Below are 19972 nucleotides of genomic sequence, written 5' to 3'. Positions count from 1 at the left end.
ACAAGCAGCACCTATCGACCACGATGAGATGCCTTTTCCTAAGATTGTATATGATAAGAATCTTCCCTAGAGTTGCCGACCAAGCAAAAAAAGGCACTTTCAAAGGAACCTTGGTCCGCTAAATACTCTTCCATGGAAAAGGAAAAGCATCTTTGCAAGCAAGGATTTTGTAAAAGAAACTAACACCAAACTTTCCTTTGTGAGACGGGGCCCACCAAATCTTGTCTTCCCTCTCTCTTCTCACTTTATGGGAATACAACAAGGTGTAGAAGGAGGCCAAGACATTCCTTAAGATTAATCGCCCCAGACTTCTTTGGAATTAGAGCAATAAATGTGGCATTAAGACTTTTTTCAAATTTACTACGAGCATGAAAGTCAATGAAAACCCCCCATGATAACTGTCTTGATCACATCCCAACAGTCTTGAAAGAAAGCCATAGAAAAGCCATTAGGACTTGGAGCCTTATCTCTATTCATACCTTTCACCACCTTTAAAGCCACCCTCTCCTTGAATGGATGCTCTAACCGAGAGGCCTCCACCACATCTAAAGAGTCGAAAGCAGTCTATGGTAGGACACCGTTCATTTTTTTTCATAAGATAATCTGCTTTTGCATTATAAGGTCATCCAGCCTAGGCCGCCAGTTGTACTGTTCTGAAAATAAGGTCTCATATAACCGAACAATGTGATTCCTGATAACAGGTTGGTTGAAAGAAATTGAGCGGTTTACAAATAGCAACTCTATGGAATTGAGCCTCTTCTTCAAGTTGGCTACCCGATGAAAAAACTTTGTGCATTTGTCACCCTCTTTTAGCCAAAGAACCCTTGACTTTTGTCTCTAACTAATCTCCTCTTGTAGAGTAGTTTTTTCCAGCTCATTGATGACCCTCAGCTTCTCTTCAAGAGCTAACCCTCTCTTTTCCTCCAATCTATCAAGAGCGCTATGATCTTCTAAACAAGCTTTTTTAAGGGACTGCACATTACCAAACACCTACTCGTTCCATCTTTCTAGATCAACTTTTAGGCAAATGGTTGTGGCGGTTTTGGTATAGAGAGAGATGCTTAGTGGAGAGTTGCGGTTGAATCCAAGTTTGGCTGTTTATGGGGTGGGTGGTGCTCCCGCGAGCCTGTTGGTGCCTTTGGGGTGGGGTTGTGGAAGAATATTAGGAAAGGGTGGGAGACTTTCTCTGGTTTTACTAGATTTGAGGTGGGGGATGGGGTTAGGACAAAATTTTGGCATGATCTGTGGTGTGGGGATCTGGTTTTGAAGGAAGCTTTTCCTGTTCTTTTTGGTATTGCTTGGGTGAAGGATGCCTGGAGATTTTGGGTGGTTCTATTCAGTGGAATGTGAGCTTTGTTAGAGAGGCGCATGATTGGGAAGTGGTTGTCTTTGTCTCCTTCTTTCAGGTGCTACAATTAGCCACAGTAAGTAGAGATCATGCAGATAGACTTTGGTGGGTCTCTTCGAAGAAAGGTGTGTTCAAGGTCAAGACCTACTTCATCTCCTTGGTTGGCTCTGAAGGTTGACGTTTTCCTTGGAAGAGTGTGTGGCGGACTCAGGCTCCTTCAAGGGCGGTTTTTTTTTCATGGTCGGCAGCCCTAGGCAAGATACTTACGGTGGACAACCTCAGGAAGAGAAATATCATCATTGTGGATAGATGCTGCTTGTGCAAGAGAGATGGGGAAACTGTGGACCACCTTCTTCTTCACTGTGATGTGGCTTCCACTCTGTGGTTTCACGTTTTTGCTCAGTTTGGTATGTCTTGGGTTATGCCTAGAAGAGTTATCGATTTGTTTGCTTGTTGGTGGAAGTTTGGAAGGCTAAGGAGTGCTATGGTTTGGAAGATGGTGCCAATATGCATTTTTTGGTGTGTTTGGAATGAAAGAAATCTTAAGTGTTTCGAAGATCTGGAGAATTTTGTGAAGGAGATTTTAGCTTCGTTTTTTCATACACTGTATCTTTGGAGGATGGCCTTTTTGTCACCCTTGTCAATTAGCTTTTCTGATTTTCTTGTTTGTTTTTCTATTCCTAGTTAAGTGTCTCCTTTTGTATACTTCCAGTGTACTAAGGGGCGTCTTACACTTTTAATAAAACTATATTTACTTATAAAAAAAAAAAAAAAACAAGACGACAGCCCCTGCCTCACCCTATCCACAAACTCATCAGCCTTCAACCACATATTCTCAAACTTAAACGTTCTTTTGCCCCCTTGAATATCATCACAATCAAGGATAATAAGGAAATGGTCAGAGCAAAATCTATGAACCCTCTTTTGAAACAAACTTGGATACTTAGCTTTCCAATCCGGATAAAGAAAAAACCTATCAATTCTGGACCAAGAGGAATTATTAGACCACGTAAACGACCCCCTTGCAAGGGGAAGATCTGTGAAGCCCAACTATGAAAGTACCCTTATTGAACTTGAGGAATTTCTTGGCCAACAATGCCTCTTCCTCAACATATGAATCATCTAGGTATGACTCACCAAGGTCACGTGTATCATTCACACTAGACCCGCGATCACTCAAAGAGGCGATAGAAACCATGAAAGTCCTATTCTCAATAGGAGAATCACCAATGTATGACTCGTCCTTCGAGGGGGCTTTAATGGTTTTGCTTTTGGACCACAAACAATTTGGGCAAACAACTTGAATCTCTCCAAAATCAAAACATTTATGGCACTTGATGCTTTGAGTATTCTTCTTTAAATTGTCCCTATCGTTTCTCTTAACATGAGAACGCACACTAAGGGACCGAGAAGAATCCATAGCAAAAGGGGTCGAGAACACACTCAGGACGTTAGTCCAAACAAAGTGAACTTGCTCTTATACCAAATGAAAGGGACTGGGAACCAATCCCAGTGCGCAAAACATGCAATAAGCAGTAATTATATCAAATAAAATTCTGCAATAATAATAAACTCAAACCACCAAAGCGATAAAACATTCACACTTAATAAACACAGGATTTTGTCGATGAAGTGAAAACTTTTTGAACACATCGAAGGTAAAACCACTCTGGGGCAGCCAAACTCAAGAGAAGACTCTACTATAAAAGGTTAAAGTACAAGGAAAGTAAACTTACTACCCTTTGTAAAATACTTTATCCATCTGTACAACAAGCAGCTTCCCATTGGCCAATCTTCTAAATGTGAACTCCCTATCGACTCACCTGTAGACTTCAAAACGGTTGAAGGAAGTGTATGGTGTGGTTTGAAAAACTAACAAACTGCAAGAGAGGGAAAGCTAGAATGGCTCTCAACCAAGCTCTCTTGGATCAACAATGGTGAAGCAAGAAATCTTTGTAAGAGGTTCTAAGACTAAAGCCTAGTCTAGGCTTCACAAAGTCCAAGAGAGGGAAAGCATTAATGGCTCTCTTGGCACACAAGGGAGAAGCAAGATGTATTGAAGCTCTAGCTTCGTTCTAAGCTCTCTATTACACAATGGGCATCATATTCTATTTATAGGAAGGGAGGAAACACCAGCTGCAATGCTGTCCAAGAATGACCCAGTCTGAGTACAATCGCCATAACTTTTTATCTTGATATCCAATGAAGGCAAACTTGGTAGAGTTGGAAAGCTGATTCAAAAATCTTCAACTTTGTATTTCACAAGATTTTTCCAATTCAAACATTTAGTGGGTGAAAACAAGCTGTCAAGAAAGTGCAGACTTTGTGTGGCATATGGACACCCAAAAACTGTCAGGACAATCGCTAGGGTTTTATCGCTAACTATAGTGAAAACTTAGCGGCGTTAGGATGGTCTAGGTGATGGTCCAGGTGACGAAACTCTCTGGAAGTCAGGCGTCAGAACAGTCTAAGTGACGGTTCAGGTGATGGAGCTCTATGGAAGTCAAGCGTCAGGACAGTCTAGGTGACGGTGCTCTCTGGAAGTCATGCATCAGGACGGTCTGGTGACAGTTTCACAACTTTGGAAGAGAAAAATGCAAATGTTTTGGACTAGAACTGCCCACTTGGGCTTGGACCAAAATTTTAGCATATATTTTTAATCTTTCAGCATTTCAAAACTTGAGGTCGAGTTTTTTACAACCGGGGACAACGATGTAAGAGGTGAAGTATGAAATATTGGTCCACCTAATTTTATTTAGGTCTTAGGTTATTAGTGTTAAATTTTTAGGTGTTAAGGGTTTTTTGTAATTCAATAATTTGGTGTTTCCCTAAATCATTTTAGGTAATTCTTTTTTTTTTTTTTTTGATAAGTAAGAGAAATATCATTAAAAAGCGCAATCAAATACACAAGAAGTATACAAGAAAGGCATCTAAGAGGAAGTAGAAAACAATACAAGGAAATCATTAAAACTAAACGTTAAAGGTGCGAGGAACGCAGCCGACCAAGAGTACAAAGAATGAAAGAAAAAGGAAATGAGATCCTCAATGGTTCTTTCTTTGTCCTCAAACTGCCTATCATTGCGTTCCCTCCATAAGCACCACATAAGGCAACAAGGGACCATCTTCCACACGACAGCACTCCAGAAGCGACCACCCGTCCACCAGCAAGCGAATAAATCTACCACCCGAAGAGGCATAACCCAAGACAGACTAAAGCGACTAAAGATGGCGTTCCACAGAGCATGTGCTACCTCACAATGGAGAAGAAGGTGTCCACTGACTCCCCATTCATTTTGCACATGCAACATCTATCAATCACTATGACCTGCTTCTTCTTGAGATTGTCCAAAGTAAGGATCTTCCCATGCACTGCCGTCCAAGCAAAGAAAGCCACTTTCAAAGGAACCTTGGTCCGCCAGATACTTTTCCAAGGAAAATGAATAGCCTCTTTGCAAGCAAGAGCCTTATAGAAAGATCTAACATCAAATTTCCCTTTGTGAGAAGGAAACCACCATAGCTTATCCTCCCCATCATAATTCACTGTGGATGAGTACAACAAAGAGAAAAATGAGGCCAAAACATCCACCTCCCAGTCGTGGGCCGCTCGGAAAAAGCTAACATCCCACTGATAAGACCCACTCACCACAACCAAATGGTCTGCTACAAGAGCATCCTTGTCACGCGCAATGTCATACAAAACTGGGAAAGCTTCCCTAAGAGGCACCTCACCACACCACACATCATCCCAAAAACGGATACTAGATCCATTTCCCAACATGAGTCTGGTATGGTTGCAAAACGAACTCCATCCCTTCCTAATATTCTTCTAAAGCCCCACTCCGTGAGACCCAGGGGGATCTAAAGAACACCAACCATCCCGAGTAGATCCATACTTTGCATCCACAACAGATTTCCACCAAGCCTCTCTCTCATGGACATAGCGCCACAGCCACTTCCCTAAAAGAGCCTTATTGAAAAGCCTCAAATTCCTGATGCCCAAACCACCACTTGAAATAGGGGAACAAACCTTGGACCAATTAACCAGATGAAATTTAAATTCTTCACCTATGCCACCCCACAAGAAATCTCGATACAACTTCTCTATACGACTAGCAACACTGGAAGGAATAGGGAGTAGAGATAGGAAGTACGTAGGAAGATCAGAGAGAGTGCTTTTTATCAGGGTTACTCTGCCACCCTTTGACAAATACAACCGCTTCCAGCTAGCCAGTCGTCTCTCGATCTTCCCAACTACCTCATCCCAGCTAGACTTGGTCTTAAAAGGAGCCCCCAATGGAAGACCAAGATACTTTAAAGGAAGAGATGAGACTCCACAGCCCAAAATGCCAGAAAGATCATCCATATTATCCACAATACCCACAGGAACCAAAACTGACTTATCCAAATTAATCTTCAAACCTGAAACAGCTTCAAAGGACAGTAATAACATACGAAGATAGAGAAGATGATCAGGACTAGCCCCGCAGAAAACTAATGTATCGTCTGCGAATAAAAGGTGAGAAACATTAATCACTCCATTGCTTCTAGAGCCCACAGAGAAGCCAGAGAGAAAGCCCCTTTGAACAGAAATAGAGAACAGCTTACTAAAAGCCTCCATCACAATGACGAACAAAAGAGGCGACAGAAGATCACCTTGTCTAATACCACGAGAGCTGCTAAAAAAACCAGAAGGGGTGCCGTTCACCAAAACCGAGAAACGCACCGATGAAATACAATGCGCTATCCAAGAACACCATCTCTCCCCGAAGCCACATCTTCTCAACATATACAATAAGAAGTCCCAGTTAACATGATCATAACCCTTCTCAATATCCAGTTTACAGAGTAACCCAGGCTCACCTGATTTGATGCGGCTATCCAAACACTCATTCGCCATAAGAACAGAATCAAGAATTTGCCTTCCTTTCACAAAAGCATTTTGGGGATTCGAAATAATCTTCGCCACCACCCTTTTGAGTCTATTAGCAAGAACTTTAGCAATGATCTTGTAGACACCACTTACAAGACTAATAGGCCGAAAATCTTTAAGATCCATAGCCCCAAACTTCTTCAGAATTAAGGCTAAAAAAGTGGCATTAATGCTTTTGACAAACTTGCTATGAGTGTGGAAGTCCTGGAATACCCCCATGAGATCAGTCTTGATCACCTCCCAACAATCTTGGAAGAATGCAAGAGTGAACCCATCAGGACCTGGAGCCTTATCACGATTCAAACCTTTAACCACCTCTAAGACCTCCCTCTCCTCAAAAGGAAGTTCTAAGGAAGAGGCTTCACCCGCATCCAAATTGTCAAAAACAAGGTTATCCAATCTAGGCCTCCAACTGAAAGGTTCTGCAAAAAGAGATTTATAAAATTGAGCAACATGATCCCTAATAACCTGCTGATCAGAAGAGATAGAACCATTGACACAGAGTGACTCAATGGAATTGGATCTCCTATTTGAATTGGCTACTCGATGAAAGAATTTGGTGCATTTATCACCCTTTTTAAGCCAAAGAGCCCTAGACTTCTGTCTCCAGCTAATCTCTTCCTGTAAAATAGAATTCTTCAAATCTCTGATGACCCCACTTTTCCTCGCCTTTTCTTCAGGAGTTAAACCCCGTTGTTCCTCCAACCTATCAAGAGAACACAATTCTTCCATATGCATTTTCTTGCGGAATTCCACATTACCAAACTCCTGATCGTTCCATCTTTTGAGATCAATCTTCAAGGCCTTAAGCTTTTGAGAAAAGATGAAGCTGGGCGAGCCTTGAAAGCGATAGGACTCCCACCACAGATGCACCCTATCCACAAACCCTTCAGCCTTTAGCCACATATTCTCCAACTTGAACGGTCTGGGACCCCAATGAACACCACCACAATCAAGAAAAATAGGAAAATGATCAGAACACAGTCTTGGAAGCCTTTTCTGAAGAGATGGCAACAAATGGTGTTGCCCTACGATAGGTTAGTTAAGTCAATAAATGGGCGTTGCCCTAGGGTTTAGTCTTGTGAGTTTAAGCGTACTTCGTACTCCAATAGAGGAGACTTTGTTGGAATAAAAATCATGAGAAATTTTGATTCTCTCTCTCCTTCTCTGCCCCTCCTTTCTCTCTCTTCCCCTAGTTTTTTCTTCCTTTCTCTCGCCTCCCCTGGCTTTCTCTCTTTCCAGCTTCTTTCTCTTCTTTCTCTCTTTTCTCTTTGCTTCTTTCTTCTCACTTTGCCCTAATTTCACTGTGTGATTTTTGTGATTATTTTTGTCCCACATTGGTGATTTTCTTGTTAACTGAGAGTTTCAAAGAATGAAAACATGTATCCATTTAACTTTTCATGTTATTCTGAAATCTGAATCTTCTTTTTTAATTTTTATTTTTTTGCGCTCCATTTTCTGGGAGAACAGTGGTAAGAAAGTACTGCTTTGCCCATTGCTCTGATACCATTTTAGAGCTTCTAACACTAACCCAAAAAAGTTTTAAACTAATAGGTGGAGAGGACCAAGTATGTAATATCCATAACTAGTGTAAATTGATAGATTGGATGCTCTAACAATTTTTTTTTTTCTAAGCAGATGCTCTAACATGGTATGGCAGCAAGGTTTGTTCATGGACTCCATGTGCCTAGCTCGTTAGTATTTGTTTTAGTTTTGTTGCATCATCGAGCTCATTTGTCTTTGTTTCGGTTGTGGCATAGACCTATTTGTCATGTTTTTGATTTATTTAATTTTTTTGGGCTTGGACGTGAGAGAGTTCTAGGGAATTCAACATTGGTTGGGGGTATACGTATTTGTTGGCTCTCTTCACCTACTAGTTTAAGCTTTTGGGTTAGATTCTCCGACACCCACCCAAGGGGATTTTAGGAAGAATGCTTTGTTTATTTTGTTTCATTAAAATGCTTTTGGATGGAGGGAGTATGAAAATTGTAGCAATTTGAAGCTCTTCTTATCCTTTCAATCACCCTATATCCAGCATAAAACCATTGTCTTACATCATGAGCATAAACTTCCTAATCACCTGAATTTGGATGCCGAGCTGAAGATAACCTTTCTTGAGTAATGTTGGCTGCGTAATTAGGATACTGCATAAGTATTGATGTGAGGCATTCTTTTCACCTTTTAGTACTTCAATCATTACGGTGAAAGAATTACTTAGTGGGCGTTGAAAACTGATACAACTTATGTACTACTCAACAGTTCCTATATGACTTATTTTTAATTTCATATTCTCTGTTTTCTATGACTTTGGACTTAAATGTGCCTTTATCTGTTCTTCTGCAATTGCTTCTGCTTACTGAATAACCTATATTGTAGGCCGATGTCTACACTGACTCTTCAGGAGCATGTGCTGCCTTTATTGCCAACATGGATGAAAAAGATGACAAGACAGTAGAATTTCAGAATGTGTCATATCACCTACCTGCGTGGTCAGTTAGCATTCTGCCTGACTGCAAGAGTGTTGTGTTTAACACAGCCAAGGTAACTATTTTTTTTTTCATGCTTGCATTCTATCAAAAATCTATTGGAACAAATCAGAAAAGAAGAATACAATGTGATTATGGAAAGTTTTCAACAATTTATAAAAGTTTATCAATGTGCATCAGTAATGACCTTGTGTACTGTTATAGCATCTTATTTTAGCGCCAGTATGCATTTAAAATCACACGCTTGAACAATGTACAACCTATTAACTGAATATCAAATTTAGTAGATACTTTTATGCACAAGTTGTCACATTATTTGTATTATTTGCACCTATGCACCTTACTTTCTGCTTGCTGCTTCGATGGTATATGGCTAACAATAGTGCACTAACATGATTTTGGCTATCTCGTAACAATGTGAATCAAGACATGGGTGTCAGTCACAAAATGCGTTCTGAAACTTGTAAATCTAGATGTTCTGGACATGGTAGAGATGCTAAAATAAAGATCCCTTTGTACTAAAATATATTTCATAAGTTCCTTATTGTTGTGTTGACAATTAATAATACATGGAAATAAACTACTAAAATTAATCATGATGACATGGGTTCTCTGAATCTCCTTTATTGCGTATAGTATTCAAGAATTGCATGAACCTTTGCACGTAACATGAAACCTTTAACAGGTTAGAACTCAAACCACCATAGTGGAAATGGTACCAGAGGATTTGCAACCAACAACGGCATCACCAGATAAAGGCATGAAAGCTCTTAAATGGGAAGTATTTGTGGAGACAGCTGGGATTTGGGGAGAAGCTGACTTCATTAAAAATGGCTTTGTAGATCATATCAATACCACGAAAGATACTACTGACTACCTCTGGTATACCACAAGGTTTGTCTTGCTAAAAAATATTAAATCATATTTTGGTCACTTGAAATGTTGTTTTTGTCATTCAAAGGTACTATTTAGTAGTTGGTGGGACAGAACAGATTAAGGATGGAGAAACATGCGCGCACATTTGTGGTAGGATTGGAGGTTTCTTCTGTCTTTTGGGGTTTTGCGGGTGTTCTTCCTTTGTTTTATGTTTTTCTTTTTGTTTTGGTTTCCTCCTTGTATACTTCCCTATATGCTTAGGGGCGCCTAATGCTTTTTTAATGCTATTTCTTTGATTACTTATTAAAAAAAAAATGCACATTTTTTTATTTTTTATGAGGAAAAGTAGAAGCATTTTTGGTTATTTCACTATTTGTTGATTAGTAATCGTACGTGAAAATATAGATGCTTATGGAATAATTCACTTTACTATCAGTAGGTGATCGACATTTTTGGTTATGCCACAACTTACTTAAAGAAAGGATGAAGTTTTCCTCCAACCCAATTAAACTGACATATGTTCAAAACCACATACTCTATTACAATTACATGTGAGATGCTTATGGAACAATGTATGTACTCACTTTACTATTTGTAGGTGATCAACATTTTTGTTTATGCCACAACCTATTTAAAGAAAGGACAAAGTTTGCCACCAACCCAATTAAACTGACACCTAATCAAAACAACATGCTCTATTAAAAATGCATGTGAAAATTACATACATTTTAAACAGATGTCAGTTTAATAGACTAGGTTGAAGGAATTCCCTCCAATCCCGTTTGGAGGAAAACTTTGTCCTTAAAGAACAAATCCTTCTACATCTCTCACCATTTCCTAATAATATTATGTATTGAAACGTCTAAAATTTGGCACTATCTGATTTTCTTCCTCTTCAATCCATTTGTCAAATGACCTAGCTTTAAATTCATTTCTAGATTCCTATCTCAATTTGCCTCTTCAATTGAAGTCTAGCTTTGAAAATCATTTCAGCTTCCTTCCATACAGTAGACTAAACTAGAATCTTATAGTCCCTTGTTGGTCCTCCAAACGCTTCCCACTCACTAAAGATAAAGAGTAAGTACTCTTAAGTGCTCTTCGTTGTTTGTCTCAACTGCTTGGAGCCTTCATTTTCCTACCATTTGGAATTATATGATAGATCCTGGTGTTCTTGGTGCCTCTTTTTCCCCCCCTTGACATTCGCTTTCTGCTTTCAGCTAGATTCTTCCTCCCTGAATTTGTCTTCTTGCTGCTCACTCTGTATCTGAAGTCTTCACTGAATATTCAAATTATCGACTATCTGACTTGTTGCTAGCTCTCAGCCTTGTTCGACAGTTGTCTAGGTAATCAAATGGATTACTATGATTCTTATGGAAAAACTGTTAAAAATTTTGGTCACCTAATAATTTACATTGAGATGATCTCCTATGATCATCGGCCTTGAAAAGATCTTAAAATATATTAGGGTTTGCAGATATATCCGTCTACTTGAATGTTAAGAAACATGGAAGTGAAGACGATCAGTGCTTCATGGATGGGTGTTATGAGATCATTTTTTTTTTTTTTTGTGATAAGTAAGAAAATTTTATTAAAGAAAGTGTAAGGCGCCCCTAAGTACACATGAAGTATATACAGGAACAACCAAAACTAACCCGCAAAAACCTATAACACCAAGGCCCCAGAAAACAAAAAAAACCAAAAACAAACTACAAAAGGACCAACTAAGAACAAGACTACCCACTACCCGCCAAGGCACTACAAACCTACAACATGTGTACTTTGCCTTTCCTACGCCTAGAGGGATTTTTCGCGTCACCGTAATTGGAGTTATGCAAATTCAGAAGCTCCATTTTTCCTTTAGACTTCTGGCGCGCAATCAACTAGAACTTGTCTTCCATGGCATCCCGAATAGCCATGGCCTCCTCCCTAAAATCCCCATCCATTGCCCAATCTTTTTTTTTTTTGATGAGTAAGTAGAGAATTTTATAAAAAGCGTAAAGGCGCCCTTAAGCATACATGAAGTATACAAAAGGACACCAAAACAGGAAAGAGAGGTGAAGGGGAAAAACAACCGAAAAAATCCAAAATAGAAGGAAACCCAAAAAACCCCTACAAAACCAGCCCACAAAACCCAGAGACTAATACATCACATTAGGCCGCTTTGCCTTGCCTCGGCTAGAACCAAAACCTCTGGCATCATAATAATCGATTGCCCAATCTAAGGTCAAACCATTCCAATAATCATCTTCTTTCTCCTCCCATACCACAATCTCCTCGTTATGATCAAAACCGACTGGCCAATTTCGGGATGAGAGAAACCATTTAAGCAACCACTTGGAGGGGAGGAAGGACCTACCACCCCGCCATTGTTGACCTCTTGAAGCGATGCGGGAGGGACTGAAACTATCGGGGGAAGGTTGAGAAACCCCTTCCTAAAAAGGCCTTGCTTCACTGGCGTCTCTGAGTTCTTCATTGCAGGAGGCTTTGCCACCTTCTCCGCTGGTGGCTCTGCAGCCGTAACCCTTTTATCAGTGTAGACAACAGACATCTTCACGGCTTCCAGGGAATCAAAAAGTACCAAATCATTCCACTTAACAGATTGCCCTTCCCTCAGTTTTTTGGCCCTCCTGTAGTAACACTGAAAAGGCTTAGAAACCACCACGGGGAGGGGAGAACGCAACTTCTCTCCCAAAACAGTTGCTCTAGCAAGAGATGAAGGGGCAGAATATGGTTTAGGAATCTGAAGCATCCCCAATGGAATGAACTTAAAGACAGGAGCTGAAGAAGGAGCAGGATCCGCCGGAAAACCCAGATCCGATGCCGGCGAAGGGGGGAAACCGAATACTTTAGAGGCTGGAGTCTGGCTAGAAAACACGGGAAACACCTGGGAACTGCTCGACTCACCCCCAGAAGAAGACTCCATCCCTGTAATTGCCGCCGATGAGGGCTCCTACCTAAAAGAATCCCTAATAAAGATTGACGAAGCTAGACTCGTGCCCTCTGTGGCTCCCAACGCTGTAACCTCCAAACCCCCAAGAGGAAGTCGATTCATAATCAACCCAGAAGACACCTCCGGTGTCGTCTTCGGCAAGGATGGCGGTGGACAGAAAACTTTAGGTTTCCGCATGAGTCGGGCCACGCAAAAACCTAAGGGGTTTCGATTCAGCCCCGACCCAGCAAACTGGTCCAGAACTCTCCTTACAGCCCGGTCCAATGCCAAGTAAAAACCGGGACCCAACTTATGTGACGTTCGCAGAGTCGAATTTTCAAAATTCAAATTCGAACGAGAGTACTTACCCTGTGGATGAACATGCTGGTCTTTGTCCAGCAGATCAAGTGGATGAGACTCCAACGAGAAGCAATCCACTGCCGATCTCGGATCAGCCTCTGCATGCCACACCGCCGGAAGAAGATCAAGCTCACAAGGTTCCGCCAACGAAGCCCTTAACCAGGAACGACCACCACCCACGATGGGCAATGCCTTCACAGCAGTGGTCGAATCCGACCTCAATACCTCCGCAAAAGAAGGCCCCGTCCACTTTGGAGCCAAGACCAGAGTCTGCCGAACATCCTTCACAACCTTCTTCTCTGATGATAAGAAATCATCCTTTCTAACAAAGGCTTGCTTCCCATCTTAATGATCACTAGTTGAATGTGCAAACACTCCCTTTTCACTTCCAAACGACAGAAAGAGAAACAAATGCTGAAATAGGAATAAATTGTATAAACAAGGCTATGATACTATGTTAAAGAGCATGTGTCTCAAAAGATTAAACTGACTGGAAGTAGGCCAACAAGAAATATCAAGCACATAGTAAAATGTCATAGTTAACATTGTATTATTGGGTGATTGGTCCCATCGATATGTATACATGGTGCAGTGAGATAGTTTCCAAATTGGTTTTCTGTAAGCTCTAGTATCGCAAAATATTGTACGAAATTATTGAAGAAAGATCTCTCTCTCTCTCTCTAGCGAACACACACACACACACAAAAGGTTTGTCAATTTCAAAATCTGCTGCTTAGAAGATAGAAGAAAAACTTTCTTCACTAGAACAAGCAAGAGGCAATATATTGAACGCACAAATTTGGGGTTTACATGTTCAATGTGTTAGGGTATTTGTCTCTTGTATGAATTTGATTGAATTCTCACAACAGAGCCAGCCATGGGTTACCTGTCCTTTTACCTAATGTTTTCTTTAGTGCTTATTGAAAAATAAATGGTTTCTTTATGGGATTTTGGATTTATGCACTTTGGTGGACCTGTCGTGCTGCTCGTTTCTATAGATTACAAGCTTATGACCACAGAGAATGCAATAGATATGCAAAGTAAACGAAGTATGTCAATTGGATTGAATACCTCTCTTTGTGAGGCTTATCGTATTATATACGAATGTAATCGGTAATTACAATGCTGAATATCAGCAATTACAGCAATCTAGGAGACCAAATAAGGCAACTACAATCAATCTACCAATTACAGGATACTTACAGCTATAATATAAAAACATGCCATAACTAGAGAGACTAATTATGTGTTGTATTTGACTAACATCCCCCCTCAAATTGATGCTGGTTGATCAAGAAGCATCAATTTGCCCACAAGAAACTGATGGCATTGTCGTGTCATGGCTTTTGTGAAGACGTCAGCTATCTGGTGATTAGTAGAAGCATGAGGAAGAGATATAACACGAGTGTCCAAGGCTTCCCAAATAAACCTGTCTACTTCAATATGCTTCGTACGCTCATGGTAAACAGGATTAGCAGCTATTTGAATGACACTAGTATTATCAGCATGAAGAGGAGTAGAATAAGATTCAGAAAAACCAAGCTCAGCTAGTAGCCCACAAAGCCAGACAATCTCAGAACAAGCAGTAGACATTGCCCGATATTCGAATTCAATAGAGGATTTAGAAACACGAGCTTGTTTCTTACTTTCCAAGAGATCAAAGAATCACCAAGAAACATGTACCAACCCGTGACAGACTGCCAAGTATCAGGACAGTCGGCCCAATCCGCATCACTATAAGTAACAAGGCGAAGAGGAAAGCCGGTGGAAAAGAACAACCCATGGCCAGGTGACCCTCGAAGATATCGAATGATATGGCGAACAACAACTAAATGAAGGTGGTGTGGAGTTTGCATAAACTGGCTAACCTGCTGGAGAACGAAGGAAATATCAGGCCGAGTAATAGTCAAATAGTTCAAGCTCCCTACCAACTATTGGAACACAGTGGGATCAGAAAGAAGATCACCCTTCTCACTTTGGTATTTCACATTGACCTCCATAGGAGTATCCACTGAAGGCGAATCCTGAAGACTAGCCAGGCTAATCAAATCTTGGGTATATTTGTGTTGATTCAAGAATCTTCTTGAAGAATCCGTGTGCACTTTCAAACCCAAAAATATGTAAGAGGACCAAGGTCTTTCATATGAAAAGAAGCCTGAAGATTCTGCTTGAGGTGGGCAATCAAGTTGGAGTCAGTGCTAATGACAATATCATCCACATACACAAGTAAAAGAACGAGACCAGTTGGAGCCTTGCACAGAAACAAAGAGGAGTCATATTGGCTTTGAACAAAGAAGAGGCGAAGCAAAGTAGACCTGAATTTTTCAAACCACGCCTAGGAAACTTGTTTTAAGCCATAGAGAGACTGCTTTAACTTACACACAACGAAAGACGGAGAAGAAAACAAACCCAGAGGAGGAGTCATGTAAATATCCTCTTGGAGATTATCATGAAGAAAATCATTTTTGACGTCCATCTGGTGAAGTGGCCAGCCTTGGGAGGCGGCAATAGAAATAACCGTACGCACTGTAGTCATCTTCGCCACTGGAGCAAATGTCTCCTCATAATCCACCCCATATTCTTACCTGTTCCCAAGGGCAACTAATCGTGCCTTATACCAGTCCAGAGTCCCATCAGAGCAGAGCTTAACAATAGAGGGGCAAGGAACCACATCCCATATATGATTGTCCTGTAAAGCCTAAAGTTCCTCATCCATCGCTTTTCGCCAACATTCATGTTTAACAGCCTCTGAAAAGCATGTAGGAATGGAAATAGTAGAGTTAAAAGAAGTGTGGTAATCTCCATACTGATCAGGAGGATGTAATACTCGGGCAAATCATCGAGAACCAGGCTCAGGGGGCATGGGAGATTTGATCGGAACTGTTGAATGGCATGTCAATGTCAGGAGAAGTTGTCGGAATAGTTTCAGATGAAGGGTTAGTATCGGGAAGGGGCAAAATTGGTCGACGTCGAGTATACACAATTCCAGGTTTGAACCATTCAGGAAGAGGAGTCAATTCATAAAAACAAGTTAGAATACTAATCTGAGGCAATGACTCAACATGTGTAGAAAATAAACATTGATTCTCAAAGAAAACAACATTACAAGATATATGAAATTTGTTAGCACAAGAATCATAGCAAACATATCCTTTGTGTGAAATACTGTAACCCATAAAGGCACATTTAACAGATTGAGCAGAGAGTTTGTGACGTTGATGAGGAGGTAAATGAACAAAACAAACACATTGAAAAGTATGCAGATTAAGATAGCTAGGATGCTGATGGTACAAACGGTAATAAGGAGAATAAAAATTCAAGACCTGAGAGGGCAATTTATTAATTAAGTAAACTGTAGTAGATAATGCTTCAACCCAAAATTTAGAAGGAATAGATGATTCAAGCAATAAGGTGTGAACAACATCCAAGAGATGTCAGTTCTTTCGTTCTGCCACCCTATTTTGCTGAGGAGTACAAGGACAAGAGCGCTGAGAGACAATTAATTTGTCATGTAAGAAATCATGAAACTCATGGGACATGTATTCGCCACCAGAATCAGACCTCAATATCTTAATACCTGTAGAAAATTGGTTCTCAATATATGCGACAAAGGTCTGAAAAAAAGATAGGCCCTCAGATTTGGCCCGAAGAAAATACACCCAAGTATACCGACTGAAATCATCTATGAATGTCACAAAATATTTATATCGAGCGTGAGAAATTACAAGAGAAATGCCCCATACATCACTATGCACAATATCAAAGCATTTTGCATCACGACTACCATGAGAAGGAAACAAAAGAGTCTTACTCTTACTAAGTTTGCATACAGAACAGTCAAATAACAAGTGTTTAGAAACATGTTCTTTATTGCCTAACAAACCAGAATTTAACATACGAGATAGAATAACAGAGTTTGGATGGCCCAAACATTTGTGCCATACTTCACTTGGAGTATTAACTGTTATACAACCCAAAGATAAACAATTAGGAATTGAAAATAGCAGTGGAAAGAGTCTGCCAACTTTAGGCGCCTTTGCGAGTATCTTCCTCGATACCTGATCCTGCACAATACAACCATCACGAGAAAAATGGACATCACAGTTTTTCTCAACTAATTGGCCAATCGAAATAAGATTATTAGACAGTCCAAGAGGTACATAAACATCTTTGAATGAAGGGTTGATATCTTCTATTTCATTATTAGCTAAATAACTCCCATTAGCTACCTGAATTTGGGATGAACCATGATATGGATGAACATTGCACAGAGTATTAGATGATTTGGTCATATGATTGGATGCAGTATAATCAATGAGCCATGACTTATGCGAAGTAGTACCATTATCTTGAAGCCCTAAGGCGGAAAAGGTTGACATAATCATTTGCTGGTCCATTTCAGGAGTAAGTCTAGAGGATCCGGCTACAGACGAAGAAGCTGAGGACATCCCTGGAGCAAAAGAAGTGTTCATTGTATCCTGATAAGCAGTAGCTTGACGATCTGGAGGCTGAGTGGGACATTCTTGGATAAAGTGACCTTGTTTCTTACAGTAGTTGCAAAATTTCTTTGCAAAGTTGGCGGCAATATGACTATACTCCTTCCAGCTAAAACACTGGACCTTGCTTATATCCTTATCCTTCCCTCTCCAGTAGGCTGCATAGGCAACGGGATTCGGGTTAGAATCTTGCTATCAAGTAGCCTGTGTGAGAATAACAGTTCCTCGTGAAGTAATTATCCAAAACAAACATCCAAAGATGGTGAAGGATCCTGGTTCATTAAATTTGAGCGAGTAGCCTCAAATTGAGGACGTAATTTCTTCAGAAATTGATCTCTCTTTCTCTGCTCATGAATAGCCTGAACATCATAGACAGATGCAACAGGTACCTTCGCATAAACCACATCAGAAAATTCTCCCCACAAATTCTGAAAACCAGAGAAATACTCCTGAATGGAGAGATTGCCTTGAGTGTAGCTAGCAATATCATATTCCAACTGAAATCGACGTGTTGTATTATCCTGGTGATAAACCTTTCAGCAATTACTCCCACATAGTCTTTGCAGTCTTATAGGCCCTTAAATTGGGCACAATAAGAGGATCAATATACCCTAAGATTCAGGACATCACACGTGCATCTTTGACCTTCCACTTAGCCAACTCCTTAGGCTCCGTAGGAGTTGGATCACTACCATCAATTTGGCCCCACAACTCTTTTCCCGTAACAAACAATCAAAACTGGAATTCCCAAGCTGAGTAATTTTTTAATCTTTTCCAGTAAAATGAACCCCAAAAGAGTCGCTAGAAGACATACCTACATTTAAAGTTGTATTTTTACTTATAAAAAAAAAAAAAAAAAAAACCAAAAAAAAAAAAATAGAGTTAGAGTATAAAACCCGATTCACCAGAAACGCTCCTCTAGAAACACTCCCGGAAACACTCCAAGACTGCACAGATTGCCAGAAACGCTCATGTCGACAACCACCACAGATCGCTGGAAACACTACCGGAAACACGCTAAGACTGCACAGAATCTTCCGACAACCACCAAGAGTTTTGCACAACCTCCAAAAACTGCACAGAACCTGCTGACAATCACCAAGAAGTCTGCACAACCGAAAACACTCCTACTGACAGCCACCACACCGGCATTCTTCATAACCTCAAAAGAATCTTCTGACAATCACCAAACAACGGAAACTGCCGCTACCCACAAAAGAATTACCGAAAACGTAGAACAACCCTCTCCCGCTACCCACAAAAAATTACCGAAAAGCTTACAACCCTAATTTAGATGAGCCTTGCTCTAATACCATGTCAATTGGATTGAATACCTCTATTTGTGAGGGTTATCGTATTATATAGGAATGGAATCAGTAATTACAAGGCTAAATATCAGCAATTACAGCAATTTAGGAGACCAAATAAGGCAACTACAATCAATATACTAATTGCAGGATATTTACAACAATAATATAAAAACATGCCATAACTAGAGAGACTAATTATGGCTAAATATATGTTGTATCTGACTAACAAAGTATGAATCTCAGATAGAAGTGGATTTTAAGATAAATTTTGAGTCATACTATTCTTGTTGGCAGTATATTTGTTAATGAAAATGAAGATTTCTTAAAGAAGGGAAGCCATCCAGTTCTTCTTATTGATTCAAAGGGTCATGCTCTCCATGCTTTTGTCAATCAGAAACTTGAAGGTTAGTTTCCATTTCTTCCAACATTCTATTTACGCATAATTCCTTAATTCAGTGATTCAATTGTTACACATTCTCTATGTTGAAATATTAAGTTAAATGTTTAAATTCATAAATTCCTATCAGCTTAAGCTTATATGACAAGCATGATGATTAGTCATTAAGCCAACATTAACCTAATACATCTCATAACATATGCATAACTCATCAGAGATAAATAATTGCAGTGGAACTAAATTCATTAACTAGAAAGTGTAAATACAACATCAGAGCTTTGCGTCTGTTTATCTGTTTAAAGCTTAAACAAAATTCTAATTACATCAACAGAGTGGCTATACAAAATAAGTATCGCATGCGACACAAGTCATAAATCAAACGTTTATACAAAATATGGACTATCTATAGTCCGACACACATACGACTGTTGTGATGAACCTCAGTCGTAGTATCTCAAATATAACACCACTGGGTCCTTGTCGACATCAGCAGTACCTGCAGCCACAACATCAGCATCTATATGGTTGTGGTGATAGCTACATCCACATAGGTAGAAGTATGAGTCCACAAACTTAGTAGTATAAAACTCGCTAAGTTTTAACAATGAGCCAACCTTTTTATTTTCTACCTTACGTTTGTCAATAGTAAGGTAGTGGAGAACCTGTTGTATTCAAATTTTCAATATATATATATGGATTACGAGGGGAGAGAGGCTACGTGAGGAGGTACCTTCTATTCTGCATGCAAACCTCTTAAAAAAAAAAAAAATTAACTTAATATTTCAACATTTTCCCTTACGTGTGGGCTTAAATTCCCCCTCAATAAGGCCCAACACGTGA

General features: G+C 40.0%; 1 protein-coding gene across 1 annotated transcript in view; it reads left to right on the top strand.

Annotated features, from left to right (window-relative positions):
- The window catches only part of LOC133856946 (beta-galactosidase 10), an 84263-nt gene that overhangs the window by 43506 nt on the left and 20785 nt on the right, over positions 1-19972 (top strand). The window contains exons 11-13 of the mRNA XM_062292011.1: positions 8655-8819; positions 9450-9658; positions 19030-19139. Of these exons, the coding sequence (XP_062147995.1) occupies positions 8655-8819; positions 9450-9658; positions 19030-19139 (484 nt within the window). The remainder of the gene's footprint in view (positions 1-8654; positions 8820-9449; positions 9659-19029; positions 19140-19972) is intronic.

This window comes from Alnus glutinosa, chromosome 14 (genome assembly GCF_958979055.1).
Source record: "Alnus glutinosa chromosome 14, dhAlnGlut1.1, whole genome shotgun sequence".
Lineage (NCBI taxonomy): Eukaryota > Viridiplantae > Streptophyta > Magnoliopsida > Fagales > Betulaceae > Alnus > Alnus glutinosa.
The sequence above is the reverse complement of the archived record's forward strand: the minus strand, read 5'-3'. Positions and strand labels throughout refer to the sequence as shown.